This window comes from Aquarana catesbeiana, linkage group LG01 (assembly GCF_042186555.1).
Source record: "Aquarana catesbeiana isolate 2022-GZ linkage group LG01, ASM4218655v1, whole genome shotgun sequence".
Classification (NCBI taxonomy): Eukaryota; Metazoa; Chordata; class Amphibia; order Anura; family Ranidae; genus Aquarana; species Aquarana catesbeiana.
The window spans coordinates 564,137,073-564,154,732 of NC_133324.1; the positions used below are offsets into that span (position 1 = coordinate 564,137,073).

Genomic DNA, 17,660 nt, shown 5'->3' on the forward strand with positions numbered 1-17,660 from the left:
TGACGCTAATCGAAGAAATGCCTGGGTAATCTTGAGGTCTATGGACCTCAGGCCACATCAAAGTCACACCAAAGTAATGCAGGAAAATACTTTTAAGTTGCACAGTAATGAACGGTATTTATTGGAAATCATGGGGCATAATATGACTTGTCATGCAACTTTGCAGGCCCACGTGTGAAAGAGGACTTACAGTTTCGGTTAAACAATTATAAGCTGACTCTGGGATAAAAGAAAAAAAAAAAAAGTTTTCCTTATATTTTTAAACCCTGCTGCATTTGTAACCACTACCATCATGCAATATGTAATTTTGGCTGAAATGTATAAAAATACTTTTCCAAAAGGAAAAATGTGCTATTGCATGTAACCAATAAGCTTTAGTGAAATGTGTTTTATACATGAATTGTGTTTTTCCATTTTACTGACAAAAAGTGTACATTCTTGGCAAATTTTGAATTTGAAATTCAAGAATTTTAGAAATGTATCATTTAAATAAATAAAAAAAATGATCTCATTAACTTGAATAGTCTTCTGCAATTTGCCACCCACAATTCCATTAATTTTCTATTTTTGAGCAGGAAAAGGATCAAAAATGGTGTTGAAAATGAACTAAATCTGCAGGTGGCAGACTGTCATTGACCATTTAATTTGAAGCAATCAACTGATGTAATGCTCCAAACAATCTTGTATAGCCAACGTGTATGTGCACATAAATGGTTTTGCTTCTGCACAATGTCCATAAATATCCAGAACAGAGTGGCGCCTAGAACTACTGCAACGGAGACCCACTCAACTACAGTATTGCTGGCTTTATTTCTGGCTAAGCTCAAGATTTTTAATGAAATGCATGCTCAAGCAATGTCAAAAACTCACTCATGGTGCATACACTCAAGGACCTTTTCTGATTGCTTGATATGGGTTACTGCACATTACAATGCCTTACTAAATAAGACTCAAAGCATACAGTAAAGAAAAGGCTACATGTAAATATTTATTTGCCAACCAGTATTAATATGTTAGCATAAATCAGTCTGCAATGGTAACAATAATGGTTTACTGAATCAGTGCAATCTGTGCATAATAATCCCTGATTATCTCTAGTTGGTCACTCTTCTACAAGGCAATACAGATCACATGGGTTTATATCGCCTCATGGCTCCTGGTTAGTAAGGAAAATCAACTGGGGGTTAACACTTTGAGGTAAGCTAAATTAAGTAAAAAAATATAGTCAAATAGTATCTGTAATAAAAAGGCAAAACAGATGATTAGTTGTCATCACTGAAAAAAAAAAAAAAAAAAAAAACAGATTCATGTGATAAACAGCAAAACAGCCACCGCTGGTGAGTGCGCCAGAAAGAAAAAACTGAAGAACAAAAAAGTAGAGGGGAAGGATCCCCGATGCCGCACATCCACAGTGTCCTGCAAGGATTATGGGAGAGACCACCTCAGCCTGGGCTCCCACCAGGCCATGCCCCCCCAACACATTTCTCTTTGCCCCTCAGAGCTTAGTCATGGGGATCTGAGGGGCGGAGTGAAATGTGTTGGGGGAGTGGCCTGGCGGGAGCCCAGGCTGAGGTTGTCTCTGCCATAACCATCACAGTCCGTGGATCCTTCTAGTGACTATAGGACCTGGGACGAGCTCCATCCCTTGATGGCACTCCTGTAGTGGATGCCGCATCACCCACACTACTCCCCACAGTGATTGAGCCTGAGCGGCACAGTAAGGCTACTTTCACACTGAGGCGTTTTTTGCGCTAAAAATAGCGCCTGAAAAGTGTTTGTAAACTGCCTCTTCTGCAGCCCCAGTGTGAAAGCCAGAGTGCTTTTACACTGGGGCAGTGCGCTTGCAGGACGGAAAAAAAAAGTCCTGCAAGCAGCATCTTTGGGGCGGTATGGGAGCGGTGTATACAGCGTTCCTACACTACCCCTGCCATTGAAATCAATGGGCACTTCTGCTGAAGCGCCTGCAAAGTGCTTCGGCAGCAGTGCTTTTAACCCTTTTCTCGGCCGCTAGAGGGGGTTAAAAACGTGGCTTTACCACTAACGCCCCCCGCCCCAGTGTGCAAGTAGTCTAACAAATCGCGAGTCACAGTGTAGAAAAAAGGTGGTGCCTACAGCAACCAACCAGAATTTAGTTGTCCGTGTTTTCAACTTCAGTAATGAAATCCGGTTCCTCAATGGTTGGTGTGGTTTACCGTTTGGTCCAATCTTTATAAATTATCTCCATGCATAAAAACATAGATGCCTAGACAATCAAAGCACAGCAGAGAAGACCGGCTTTAACTGCATGTGCTAACAGCTATTTGGCCCTGTGCAATACATAGCAGCAAGAGCTCAATAATAAACTCTATTGTACAGAGGCATGTAGGCTCACATACAGAGAGATTGGTTTCTTACTGCTGTCTGTAGAAAATGGTTCTTACTCTCAAGATAGTCAAACAAAACATTGAATAGAAAACGCAAGGCAGAACTTCATACAGCATAAGTTTGGTTTCAATGTATCCAAAATGTCCAATATTTGCTAGTGGCAAATTAAAAATAATGCGATTCCCTTTAAGGCTACAAATTTTCTTCAAGTCTGATCCTCTTCTTATCCATAATCTGCTTCTCAAATTGTTTTCTTTCTCTGAAAAAAAAAACCCCAAATATTGTACTACATTAGAATTTTGGAATGATGCATTTTTCTAACACAATTATCTATAGATATTTTTGTTACCTCTTACTGAGTAAAGGTCCTGCTAAAAATTTCTTCTCTGCTTTTTCAAAACTCAAGCCTTCTGTAGCAGATATGGCAAAAATGACAGCCTGCACATGAAACAATTGAAACAATGAATATTCCTTAAAAATGGCAAATGTAGGGTATTTGTATAGGCTGCAGTGTACAGCTAAGGATTCATATTTAACAGTATGTCCTATAAATTTATATTTGTACTAAACTGCTAAAATTATGGAAAGTATTTTGCACCATGTGCTTAACCTCCCTGGCGGTATGATTATGTCAGATTTTTGAAGCTCAAAGCGGTACATAGTTTTGCATGGATATTTGGCATTTTATATTGTAGGCCTGGAATTCTTAGGAATAACACACTTAAATCTGTCCAAACAAGAGTCTAGTAGACATCCCAGGTATGATAAAGTTTGAAACAAAAAAATCATAAATTATAATAAATAACTATAAATAATAACAAATAATAATAATTATTCAATAATGTAATCAAATCAAAAACACTGAAATTTGCTCAGTTGCATAATTGTCGCTATCATTACTTTTAGTGTTTGATGACGGATTTCCCCACAAATCACCATCGCTCAATTCTGCAAGTGTTCTAATTTATTATTGCTGTTTTCTAGCTGGTCTAAAACCTCTTTTGATGTAAAGGGACGCTTTTTGGTTGCTATGGACAATCTCCAGTTTCCAGGCAGAAAGAACAGTATATATAATATAAAACTGCATGCGGGGCACTGGATAAACCACTAGGGATAAAAGGGAGGTGAAATAATGTGATACAGTACACTGTAATCTTACAGATTACATTACTGTATGTGTAATGTGTTTTACACTTTTTGAATTTGGCGCCTGGCTCCGTCCCCGTGCATTGCAACGCTCGCAGGGAAAGGAGCTCGGCACTGTGATAGATCGAGTGGAGGACACAGCGGGGAGACATCGCAGGATCCAGGGGACAAAGGTAAGTAACTTTGCCTGGATCCTGCGATCCTGAGTGTGGCTCAGGGTTACTGCTTTTGGTACTGAAAATCCACCCCAAGGCACACTCGGGAATACCGCCAGGGAGGTTAAAAGTACAACTGTACCTTGGTACCCCTGCACTTAAATAAATCCACCCTATCCCTCTAAGTGCATCCAACTAGGACAAATACTTATCATTCATTCCTATGAGAAAAACATACTTCCAAATGACCAGATGCCACCATAAGTAAGGCTTTCTCTTAAGAATAAATATTGCTATGGCGTGTATGCACAGTACAAAGCGGCTGTGTGGCTCTGAGTGGGGCCACAGTGAAAATTGCTGGTTTGAGGCTGAGTGTATCTGTCCCAGTGGGATGCACTCAGGGCATTGTGGGGAATCTAAGGACAATTGTACAGTTGTCCTTTGAGGTAAGCATGTCTAAGAGAAAAATACTAGGGCCAACATTACTAACCTTTTTCTAAAAAAAGCTAACTACTTCAATACATCACTGAAGTCCTTATGTGTGTTTTTGTGCCTGCAGCGGATTAGGTATAGTTTTCTTGCAAGTTTGTTTTCTACAGCGTTGAATGGTACTGAATGCAAAATGTACTACTCATTGTAAAACACATAGGGGCTGACTTACTAAAAGGCAAGTGACTGTGCAGTTGCACTTATTTTCCCCAGAAATTAGTGAATGTGGTAAAGCTTCACCACACCACCACAGGAAAATAAAAAACAGCATTTTTTTTATTTTTTTTTTTGCTTGCACGCGATTGGATTATGGAAATTAGAAGAGCTTCACCGCATTTACTAATCTTTGGGAAAGATGAGCGCAACTGCACTGGCAAAGTGCAGTCTATTTGCCTTAGTAAATCAACTTCATAGCATCACAAACTCCAGGAAAACACCTAAAAACACAGATGCATTAGGAAAAGGTTTAACTTGCCAAACAATTTGCATTTGTGCCCATTCAGTCCTGAGATACACAACCTCGTCTGGCAGGACTGGAGATCCGACTGTTCCATACTGCAGTTACAGTGCTGTGAAAAAGTATTTCCCCCTTCCTGGTTTTTGTTACATTTAAATGACTCTGATCAAACAAATTTTTATCACACAAAGATAACCCAAGTAAATACAAAATGATGATTTAATTTATTAACCACTTTCGGACCGCCTGCCGTCGTTATACGTCAGTACTTTGATGTTGAGAAACCGTTATGGCAGCAGATAGTTGCCATAACCCCAGTATTATTAAAAGCTTTCAGATAAAAATGGTCTCTGCAGCGAATTCGAAGATCACTTTTATTGGCAGCGAGAGAGGTGCCCACCCCCTCCCGCCGCGTCTCGGTCATCTCCGCCACTTACTGGAGCCGTTGGTAGTGGCGGAGACAATCCGATGCCGTCCCCCTCAGAGGCATGAAGTCGATGGCCCCCACTCGACTCCATACCATTGGATGACGGAAGCGACGACAAACATCACTTCCGCCCGATGGTCTTAAAAGGGGAAAACTTTTTTTTTTTTTTTCAATGAAAAAAAATTGAGAATTTTTTTTTTTTATTGCATTTAAGTGTAAATGTGAGATCTGAGGTCTTTTTGACCCCAGATCTCACATTAAAGAGGTCCTGTCATGTTTTTTTTCTATTACAAGGGATTGTTTTAATTCAGCCACATTGGAACGAGCATAAACGGCCTGTTCGAAATGCTGTGGTATGACCTAAATCGGATTTAAGCCCAGGCTTTGACTAGGCCAATCAAAAACCTGAAATTTTCTTTTTTTTGTGTTTCAGATCATTGTCCTGCAGCATAACCCAAGTGTGCTTGAGCTCACACACTAATGGCTGGACATTCTTCTTCAGAAATTCTAGTAAAGCGCAGAATTCATGGTTTCATCAATTATGGCAAGTTGTCCAAAACAGCCCCAGACAATCACACTACCACCACCATTTTTGATTGTTGGTATGTTTTTATGAAATGGTTAGTTTTATGCTAGATGTAACGGGGGGGACACACACCTTCCAAATAGTTCAACTTTTGTCTCAACAGTCCACAGATTTGCCCAAAAGTCCTGGAGATAATCTAGATGTTTTTTGGCAACTGTGAGACAAGCCTTTGTGTTATTTTTGATGCGCAGTGGCTTTCGCCTTGAAACTTTCCTATGGATGCCATTTTTGCCCAGTCTCTTCCTTACTTTTGAATCATGAACACTGATCTTAAGCGAGGCCTGCAGTTCTTTAGATATTGTTCTGGGTTCTTTTATGACCTCCTTAATAAGTTGTCATGGTGCTCTTGGAGTAGTTTTGGTTGGCTGGCCACTCCTGAGAAGTTTTACCACTGTTTCACGTTTCCTCCATTTGTGGATAAAGGCTCTCACCGTGGTTGGAGTCCCAAAGCATGAGAAATGGCTTTGTAACCCTTTCCAGATACATGTCAATTACTTTGTTTCTCAACTGCTCTTAAATTGCTTTAGATCGCAGGATGTGTTGCTTTTTGAAATATTTTTAGCATGTTTTACTTTGTCAGACAGCTTCTAATTTAGGGGATTAAAGCGAAGTTCCACCCAAAAGTGGAACTTCCGCTGATTGGTCTCCCCCCCCCCCCAATCAGGTGCCACATTTGGCACCTTTCGGGGGGGGGGGCGGATAGCTGAGAGGTATCCTGTTCCCACGTCCGGGCCGTGGCCCATCACATCACCGGTTGGCTCCCTCCTCCTCCCCCTGCAGCCGGGCCAGTAGGAGAGGGGAGCAGAGCCATGCGCATGTACAGTAGGGTTCCTGGCGTGAAGCAGTAAGGCTATAATGCCGGGTTTCCTTACTCGCAATGGTGGCGGCATGCACCCGACAGCTGATGGAAACATCAGCTGCGGTGCCAACATCGTTGGACTCCAGGACAGGTAAATGTCCTATTACTAAAAGCCAGCAGCTGCAGTATGTGTAGCTGCTGGCTTTTAATTTTTGCAGCGGTGGGCAGAACACCGCTTTAATGCAACAAGTCTGGCAGTAATCAGGCAAGTGAAATTCAACTCTGCTTTCCAAACAATGTGGTTAATCATAGTTCATTCATGATTTTACAAGTAGGGAGTGTAATTACTTTTTCACATAGGGCCAGGCAGGTTTGACAGCTTTTTTTCCCTTAATAAAAAAAAACATCATTTAAAACTGCATTTTGGATTTATTTGGGTTATTTTTGTGAAATATTAAAATTTGTTTGAGGATTTGAATCATTTAAGTTTGACAAATATGTAAAAGAATAAAAAAAAAAAAAAAATCAGGAAGGGACAAATACTTTTTCACAGCACTGTAAGTAATACAACTAGTCTGAGCTTTGCTGTACAGGGAAGTTACACTAGTTTCTTTTAACCCTTTCTGTTAATAAATCACCGGGACCAGATGGTTTGCATCTGAGGGTACTTGGGGAACTCAGTCAAGTAATTGCCAGACCATTGTCCCTAATTTTTACTGACAGTCTACTGACTGGAATGGTACCAGCTGATTGGAGAAAAGCCAATGTAGCACCGATATTTAAAAATACATCCTGGGAATTACAGACCAGTTAGCTTAACATCAATAGTATGCAAAGCTCTTGGAGGGGATGATAATATGAGACTATATACAAGATTTTAGTAACGAGAACAGTATAATTAGCAGTAATCAGCATGGATTCATGAAGAATCATTCTTGCCAAACCAATCTATTAACCTTCCATGAGGAGGTTAGTTGCCATCTAGATAAAGGAAGGCCCGTAGATGTGGTGTATCTGGATTTTGCAAAAGCATTTGACACAGTTCCCCATAAACCTTTACTGTACAAAATAAGGTCAGTTGGCATGGACCATAGGGTGAGTACATGGATTGAAAACTGGCTACAAGGGCTAGTTCAGAGGGTGGTGATAAATGGGGAGTACTTGGAATGGTCAGAGGTGGGTAGTGGGGCCCCCCAGGGTTTTGTGCTGGACCAATCCTATTTATTTTGTTCATAAACGACCTGGAGGAGTTCAATCTCTGTACTTGCGGACGATACTAAGCTAAGCAGGGCAATAACTTCTCCGCAGGACGTGGAAACCTTGAAAAAAGATCCAAACAAATTTATGGGGTGGGCAACTACATGGCAAATGAGGTTTCATTTAGAAAAATGTAAAATAATGCATTTAGGTGGCATAAATATGAATGCAATCTATACACTGGGGGAGAACCTCTGGGGGAATCTAGGATGGAAAAAGACCTGGGGGTCCTAATAGATGATAGCAGCAGATTGGCATTGCATGCCATTGCAGAGCCTAACAAAGCAATCAGAATATCGGCATGCATTAAAAAGGGGATCAACTCCAGAGATAAAATGATAATTCTCCCGCTCTACAAGGCTCTGGTCCGGCCGCACCTGGTGTATGCTGTCCAGTTCTGGGCACCAGTCCTCAGGAAGGATGTACAGGAAATGGAGCGAGTACAAAGAAGGGCAACTAAGCTAATAAAGGGTCTGGAGGATATTAGTTATGAGGAAAGGTTGCAAGCACTGAACTTATTCTCTCTGGAGAAGAGACACTTGAGATGGGATATGATTTCAATTTACAAATACCGTACTGGTGACCCCACAATAGGTATAAAACTTTTTTGCGGAAGAGAGTTTAACAAGACATGTGACCACTCATCAAAATAAGAAGAAAAGAGGTTTAACCTTAAACTACGTAGAGGGTTCTTTACTGTAAAAGCGGCAAGGATGTGGAATTCCCTTCCACAGGTGGTGGTCTCTGTGGGGAACACCGATAGTTTCAAAATACAATTAGATAAGCACCTGAACGACCGCAACATACAGGGATATACAATGTAATACGGACATATAATCACACACATAGGTTGGACTTCGACTTGTATCTTTTTTCAACCTCACCTACTATGTAACTACATTGGTGGTGATGCCAATAAAGCCCAGCTTTGAGACAATTTACAATTTCACTTCTGGCTACAGTTGAAGTGATTTTACATGTGCATAAAAAGGTGCCTGCTACCTCCCCCAGCCAAGTGTCCCGGTCTCACTCATCTCCCCTGGGTGCCTGGGACCTCTATGGCGGCTGTCAGGTAAAAGTGCAGCAGGAGACCCCTGATGTCTCCTTAAGGAGAACCTGCCATCTAGGTTAGAAGACATATAGAGCTGTATTAACCACTGGGATTTTTTATTATATAGGGGGAAAGAAAAAAAAAAATGGACAAATTTTTTTTTTTTTTTTTATCTTATAGCAATAAAAATGCCAGGACAGTAAAAACACCCCTAAATTGACCCATTTTGCAAACTAGACACCCCAGGGTGATCTAAATTTTCACCACTATTTTTGTAAATGATGAAACGTGCTGGTAATGAGGGAGTTAAAACATGGAGCTTGGTAATGGTGCACTAGAAGCATTATATTTGCAGGTTCATACACAGAGGGATCAGGAGGTGAACAGGTCACATACAATGGGAGGATGGAGCTGGAAATTAGAGCTTATGTGGACCAGTTTTGTAAAAACCTGGCCCCGCAGACTGTTTAGATATGTAAGGCACTGAAACGTTTTTTCTCTGCAAGGAGATCAAATACAAATGAGGCTTTCCGTTTCAACTGCTTGCCGCCCACCCACCATCAAAATGATGGAGGGGCAGTGCGGCTCTCGTTCTGGGACGTCGTCATATGACGTCTCAGAGCGGGGGTGCACAGCCGCGCTGTGTTGCTAGGACATGGCGTGACCCCAATCTCTGTAAAGAGCCACGGCCATGGCTCTTTAACCATGTGATCGGCTGTGTCCAATCACAGCCAGTCACATGTAAACATGGAGATGCCAGTAATTGGCTCTCATAGCCTCACACTGACAGAGCGAGTGGCGAGGAAACCCGATCAGCAGCATCTCCTCGCAGGGGACATCCAAACGTAATCAGGGTACTGATCATCAGTGCCCTGATTACAATACAGCCAAACCAGTGCCAGCAATCAGTGCCCATTAGTGATGGTGGTCACAGGGGCGTCGCTAGGGGGTGGCTTTTGGGGCTATAGCCCCGAATCTGGGGCCAATAGCCCCGAGTCTCTGCAGGGGTTCCCAAAGGGGAGGGGAGGCTCTCTGGGGACTCTTATGTAAGTGGGGGGCTCTCTGGGGGTCCTGATGCAAGGGAGAGGCTCTCTAATGACCCTAATGTAAGGGGGGCTCTCTGGGAACCCTGATGTAAATGGGGGGCCCTCTGGGTACCCTGATGAAAGGGGGAGGCTCTCTGAGGACTCTGATGTAAGGAGGAGGCTCTCTGGGGACCCTGATGTAAGGGGGGCTCTCTGGGGACCCTGATGTAATTAGGGGGCTCTCTGGGGATATATACACACACACACATATATTACTGTATATACAAGTGTATGCCCACCAAAGCGTATGACTTTCTTTACTACGCTGCTATGGGCTCTAGCCCCAGATCTTTTGTAGACCTAGCAACGCCCCTGGTGGTCAGTGCTGGCTATCAGTGCTGCCCACCAGTGTACTGACAGAAACTAAGAAAAACTTTTTTTTTTTATCAAAATTTTCATTTTTTTTTTAAAAAATAAAAAACCCAGCAGTGATTAAATACCACCAAAAGAAGGCTCTATTTGTGTGAGGAAAATGATAAATATGTCACATGGTTACAGTGTAGCATGACCGCGCAATTGTCAAAGTTTGACAGCGCTGAAAGCTGAAAAATGGCCTGGACAGGAAGGGGGTGAAAGTGCCCTGTAGGCAAGTGGTTAAACTGATGTTCTTCTACCATAACCGATTGCATTCTTGCAGGTCTTCAGAAGAAGCTTATGATCTACTCAACCATTCACAGCTTCTGACTCCTGACATGGTGAGCCTAGGGGAATCTCACTTAGGTTCTCAGCGGTCCCGCCACCTGACTCCGTTATAGGAACCACAACTCCATGGCAAACTGAGCATTACCACACACTCCTCTCAACCCGCAGGAGACCGGCGCTCTATTGGATTCTCTTCCATTTCCATCACTGTTCTTTCCGAGGGGGAGTTGCTTGGCATCATTCAAATTACTTTTGTCGTCCTCTCCTGCTAAGGAATCCCACTGTGGGGTTCCCTGTACACTTTGTTGCAGAGACATCGTTGTGTCTTCCCTCCTGCCCTTCCCCTCCTCCCCTTTCCCTCCCTTTTTTTCCGCCTCTGTCCCCACCCTTCCGTGTCCGGTCCACCTTGTCCTTCCCCTGTTACCGTTTCTGGGCATGAGCAGCCATGCCTTTCAATTTATGTCGCTATTTTGACAGGGAAGTGATCAGGGAAGTGCGCCCCCCCCCGCTGTTCCTCCCTTCCTTTTACATTAGCACTCAAATGTGTTTGACCTCCTCATTTCTGGCGAACTGTCTTTTCCCTGCATTGGACTTACCAACTGGTTTTCCCTGCAGATGTTCCCCATTAGGGATTCTTTCATATAGAGCTGTGTTCAAAATAATAGCAGTCCAACATCACTAACCAGATCAGTTTTTGGTAAAAATAATATTTCTATATAGCAAATAATTTACTAGTAGGTGTAGTAGAGTAATAGCAAACCAACAGACCAAACTGTCATTACATGTATGCTGCAGATTCTGTATAATTGAATCGTTAATTTAAAAGGGGCATGTTCAAAATAGCAGTGGAATTCAACTAGTGAGGTCATTTAGTCTGTGTAAAATACGTGTCAAAACGGGTGGCCCTTATTTAACTACTTGCCAACTGCCTGCTGCAGTTGTACTGCAGCAAGGTGGCACGGTTGCGCGAATAGACATACCTGTACGTAGTTTTGTGCACTAGCCCGTGGGGGGAGCCAATCGGTGGGTCCGGTGGACGCGATGTCCGCCGGCCACCCGCGCTTGTTCCCCACAGAGGCAGAATGGGGATCTGCCAATGTAGACAAGGCAGATCGCTGTTCTGACAGAAGAGGACACAGATCTCCTTGTATATGCTGCATATAGTGCATTTCTCTTTGAAAATCGGAGTAAAATGGGTCGTTCCAGACACTGGTTTAGAATAACAGCGTACTTTGATTAAAAAGTTGATTGGAGAAGGAAAAACAAAGTGCAGAAACTCATGGGCTGCTCAACTAAAATAATCTCAAATGCTTTAAAATGCAACCAAAACAGAAACGTGGAAAAAAAAGGCGGAAAACTACCAAATGGTCCGAAAAATAGCCAAAAATGGCAAAGACTCAGCCAATGATACGCTCCAGGGTGATCAAAGAAGGTCTAAAGTTAACTGTGAGTACTGCAACAATTAGAAGACGCCTATGTGAAGCCAAGCTATTGTCAAGAAGCCCCCACAAAGTCCCATTGTTGAAAAAAACGACCTGTGCTGAAGAGGTTACATTCTGCCAAAGAACACATTGACTGGCCTAAAGAAAAATGGTGCAAAATTTTGTAGACTGATGAAAGCAAGATTGTGCTTTTTGGGTTTAGGGGCCCGCAGACAGTTTGTCAGAAACCGTAACACTGAATTCAAGCCACAGTACACTGAAGTCTGAAGCATGTGAAGCAGTTCTCAGAAACAATGGCTATACTAACTAAACTAAATATTAGTTCGGTGATTCACAGGAAAGCCAACTCTTCAAGCATTTTTCAGTTTATACAGTAAGCCTAGGTTCACATTGCGGGTTAGAAATCAGCTGAACTCGCACGATTTCAACTTGGCTATGCAGTCCGACTTCAGCGGCGATTTGACAGACATCTGAGCGGGTTCCTGCACAGATGTCTATACAAACCGCCCCCCAAAGTCACAAAGAGTGGTACAGAAACAACTTTTGGGAATTGGTGCGGCGCTGCAAAGTTTGCGCTGCACCGATTCGGACGGTGCCATTTCCGACAATAACTGCTGATTTGACCTGCGACTTGACATGTCAAATCGCAGGCCAAATTGTACTAATGTGAACCGAGGCTTAATGTTGGAGTTTGTAAAGAAAAATGCAGACGCTGCTATTTTTTGGAAAAATAGTATTTTTACGTCATACTTACTTGTAAAATCCTTTTCTTTGAGTACATCATGGGACACAGTCAGGCTAATATTCATTACCTGCTGGGTTATACTTCATCATTAGGTGAATGGACACTAGTAGACCAAGGGTCTTCAGACAGGAAGTGATCCCCTACATAAACCCTCCCATACAGGAAGCACTTCAGTTTTGTAGCAAGCACTGAATCCTTAAAAAAGAGGGGAGGGATCTCTGTCCCATGATGTACTCAAAGAAAGGGATTTTACAGGCAAGTATGATGTAAAAAAAACATTTTCTTTTTCATACATCATGGGACACAGAGTCAGGCTAATATTCATTACCTGCCGAGACATCCCAGAGCAATAGCCTTGAGGGGAGGGAGACACCCTGCCAAACAATAGTCATCAGAACTTATACGGAAGCCCGCAGTACACTGCGGATGAAAGCCGAATCCTTGGCTGCTCGAACATCCACTTGATAAAATTTTGTGAAGTATGCACTGAAGACCAGGTAGCAGCCTTACAAATCTGAGCCACAGATACCTGATGGCGAAAAGCCCAGGAGGTTCCTACACCCCTGGTAGAATGAGCTCGCACTCTTAAGGGAGGAGCTTTATGTTTCAGACAGTAGGCCTGAATAATCAATTGACGGACCCAATTGGCAATGGAAGCCTTGGAAGCGGCCTGCCCCTTCTTGGGATCTTTTGGTAAAACAAAAACAAAAAAAAATGAACAAAACAAAAAAAATCTGATCCTCGGATCTCCACAGATCTAGACAAATAAACCTTGACTGCCTGGACATTGTCCAAAGAATGCAGTCATCTCTCTTCCACCGAACGAGGCTGAGAGAAAAAAGGTGGCAAAATAATGTCCTGATTTAACCACTTCAGCCCCGGAAGGATTTACCCCCTTCCTGACCAGAGCACTTTTTACAATTTGGCACTGAGTCGCTTAAACTGCTAATTGCGCGGTCATGCAATGCTGTACCCAAACGAAATTTGCGTCCTTTTCTTCCCACAAATAGAGCTTTCTTTTGATGGTATTTGATCACCTCTGCCGTTTTAATTTTTTGCGCTATAAACGGAAAAAGACCAAAAATTTTGAAAAAAAAATTATATTTTCTACTTTTTGTTATAAAAAAAATCCAATAAACTCAATTTTAGTCATACATTTAGGCCAAAATGTATTCGGCCACATGTCTTTGGTAAAAAAAATGTCAATAAGCGTATATTTATTGGTTTGCACAAAAGTTATAGCGTCTACAAACTATTGTACATTTTCTGGAATTTACACAGCTTTTAGTTTATGACTGCCCATCTCATTTCTTGAGGTGCTAAAATGGCAGGGCAGTACAACCCCCCCCCCCAAATGACCCCATTTTGGAAAGTAGACACCCCAAGGAAATTGCTGAGATGCATGTTGAGCCCATCGAATATTCATTTTTTTTGTCCCAAGTGATTGAATGACAAAATAAAAATAAATTTACAAAAAGTTGTCACTAAATGATATATTGCTCACACAGGCCATGGGCATATGTGGAATTGCACCCTAAAATACATTTAGCTGCTTCTCCTGAGTATGGGGATACCACATGTGTGGGACTTTTTGGGAGCCTAGCCACGTACGAGGCCCTCGAAAACCAAGCACCGCCTTCAGGATTCCTAAAGGCGTACATTTTTGATTTCACTCCTCACTACCTATCACGGTTTTGAAGGCCATAAAATGCCCAGATGGCACAAAACCCCCCAAATGACCCCATTTTGGAAAGTAAACACCCCAAGCTATTTGCTGAGAGGCATGTTGAGTCCATGGAATATTTTATATTTTGACACAAGTTGCGGGAAAATTACAAACTTTTTTTTTTTCCTTTTTTTTTTGCACAAAGTTGTCACTAAATGATATATTGCTCAAACATGCCATGGGCATATGTGGAATTACACCCCAAAATACATTCTGCTGCTTCTCCCGAGTACGGGGATACCACATGTGTGGGACTTTTTGGGAGCCTAGCTTCATACGGGGCCCCGAAAACCAATCACCGCCTTCAGGATTTCTAAGGGCGTACATTTCGGATTCACTCCTCACTACCTATCACAGTTTCGAAGGCCATAAAATGCCAAGACAGCACAAACCCCACCCAAATGACCCCATTTTGGAAAGTGGACACCCCAAGCTATTTGCTGAGAGGCATGGTGAGTATTATGCAGCTCCCATTTGTTTTTGAAAATGAAGACCGACAAGAAAAAAAATGTTTTTTCTTTTTTCAATTTTCAAAACTTTGTGAAAAAAAGTGAAGTTTGCAAAATACTCACTATACATCTCAGCAAATAGCTTGGGGTGTCTACTTTCCAAAATAAGGTCATTTGGGGGGGGGGTTTGTGCCACCTGGGCATTCCATGGCCTCCGAAACTGTGCTAGGCAGTGAAGAGTGAAATAAAAAATTTACGCCCTTAGAAAGCCTGAAGGCGGTGCTTGGTTTTCGGGGTCCCGTACGCGTCTAGACTCCCAAAAAGTCTCACATATGTGGTATCCCCGTACTCAGGAGAAGCAACAGAATGTATTTTTGGGTGTAATTTCACATATTCCCATGGCATGTTTGAGCAATATATCATTTAGTGACAACTTTGTGCAAAAAAAAAAAAAAAAATAAATTTGTCTTTTTCCCGCAACTTGTGTCACAATATAAAATATACCATGGACTCGACATGCCTCTCAGCAAATAGCTTGGGGTGTCTACTTTCCAAAATGGGGTCATTTGGGGGGGATTTGAACTGTCCTGGCATTTTATGCACAACATTTAGAAGCTTATGTCACACATCACCCACGCTTCTAACCACTTGAAGACAAAGCCCTTTCTGACACTTTGTTTACATGAAAAAATTATTTTTTTTTTGCAAGAAAATTACTTTGAACCCCCAAACATTATATATTTTTTTGAACAAAGAAAAATTCCTACAAGCCAAAATGAACCTAGTGCTAAAAGTAAGCACTACACAGCCGCATACATGAATCACGCCTTGTAATGCGTGTGAAATATTAAATAAATAAATATGATGCACTAGAGTGTGCTAACCGTGCCCTAATCCTGGCACACAGAGATACAGTGCATATACAACAGAGTATAAAATAATTTAACCCCAATATGTGCTATATCCCCCAAGATAAACAAAACTTAATGTGCACAAATAAACAGTGCAGTGAGCATGTGAAATGGTAATATCAACAAAATGCTCCAAACTGAATCAGTGCAAACCAGGTGCTAAAAGTGCAATAAACAAATAAAATAAATAATGTTAATTCATAAATGATTCATATATGCAAACAAAAGCTGAAAAATGACATGTGCCAGCCAAAAAGTGCAGAGTGTCACACAATACATATACTTAATCGTCCATCATAAAATAGACATATATTAAACACAAAAGTCCTTAATGAAAGTGATGACAACTGTGCTTCAGTGATGAGGTTTTCAAACGTGCTGCGATTCCATGTGCCACATATCATGCGATGGTGAAACAAAAGGCGACCCCCCCAAGGTAAAGGGCTCACCTTAGGGAATGTGACTAAGTCGCTAGACAGAGTCAGGAAACGCTTATATGCCACCCAGGGCTCCGTGTGGATCACAGGAAAACAGGCTCCAGCATAGGCTCAAATCATAGGTAAAAAGAGAAAGGAACCATATGGTGTAATAACGTTTAAAAAGTGTTTATTAACAAGGTCAGATAAAAAAACTCTCCCCCAGAAGGGGGTTCTCACATTTTGAGGGTGTGTCAGTGCACCACTCAGAAGAGGCATATAATCTGAATAAATCAATAGGTAATGGATGTAGCAGTGAGGTTATGGAGACCGTCCCAGCACAGACAGCTGCTGCTGCCTAACACTCCGTCCTGGACCCTCCCCTACGCGTCAGCAGCTGTCTGTGCTGGGACGGTCTCCATAACCTCACTGCTACATCCATTACCTATTGATTTATTCAGGTTATATGCCTCTTCTGAGTGGTGCACTGACGCACCCTCAAAATGTGAGAACCCCCTTCTGGGGGAGAGTTTTGTATCTGACCTTGTTAATAAACACTTTTTAAACGTTATTACACCATATGGTTCCTTTCTCTTTTTACCTATGATTTGAGCCTATGCTGGAGCCTGTTTTCCTGTGATCCACACTGAGCCCTGGGTGGCTCATAAGCATTTCCTGACTCTGTTTAGCGACTTAGTCACATTCCTTAAGGTGAGCCCTTTACCTTGGGGGGGGGGGGGGGGGGGTCACCTTTTTTTTTCACCATCGCATGATATGTGGCACATGGAATCGCAGCACGTTTGAAAACATCATCACTGAAGCACAGTCGTCATCACTTTCATTAAGGACTTTTGTGTTTAATATATGTCTATTTTATGATGGACGATTAAGTATACGTATTGTGTGATACTCTGCACTTTTTGGCTGGCACATGTAATTTTTCAGCTTTTGTTTGCATATATGAATCATTTATGAATTAACGTTATTTATTTTATTATTTATTTGTTTATTGCACTTTTAGCACCTGGTTTGCACTGATTCAGTTTGGAGCATTTTGTTGATATTACCATTTCACATGCTCACTGCACTGTTTATTTGTGCACATTAAGTTTGTTTATCTTGGGGGATATAGCACATATTGGGGTTAAATTATTTTATACTCTGTTGTATATGCACTGTATCTCTATGTGCCAGGATCAGGGCAGGTTAGCACACTCTAGCGCATCATATTTATTTTATAGAATATATTTTTTTTTAAAGCAAATGCCCTACAAATTAAAATGGTGGGTGTTTCATTTTTTTTTTTCACACAGTATTTGCGCAGCGATTTTTCAAACGCATTTTTTGGGGAAAAAACACACTTTTTTAAATTTTAATGCACTAAAACACACTATATTGCCCAAATGTTTGATGGAATAAAAAAGATGATCTTAGGCCGAGTACATGGATACCAAACATGACATGCTTGTGCAGTGGCGACAAATTAAATACATTTTTAAAAGCCTTTACAGGT

General features: G+C 41.8%; 1 protein-coding gene across 9 annotated transcripts in view; it reads right to left on the bottom strand.

The window, feature by feature from the left end:
- Positions 1 to 968: 968 nt before the first annotated feature.
- Positions 969 to 17,660, bottom strand: part of PWWP3A (PWWP domain containing 3A, DNA repair factor) — a 124,586-nt gene continuing 107,894 nt past the window's right edge. For all 9 annotated transcript variants that reach the window (XM_073596781.1, XM_073596801.1, XM_073596790.1 and 6 more), the window contains 2 exons: positions 2,714 to 2,802; positions 969 to 2,623 (listed from right to left, as the gene is read on the bottom strand). In XM_073596781.1, coding sequence (XP_073452882.1) covers positions 2,557 to 2,623; positions 2,714 to 2,802 — 156 coding nt within the window. In that variant the 3' untranslated portion in view covers positions 969 to 2,556. The remainder of the gene's footprint in view (positions 2,624 to 2,713; positions 2,803 to 17,660) is intronic.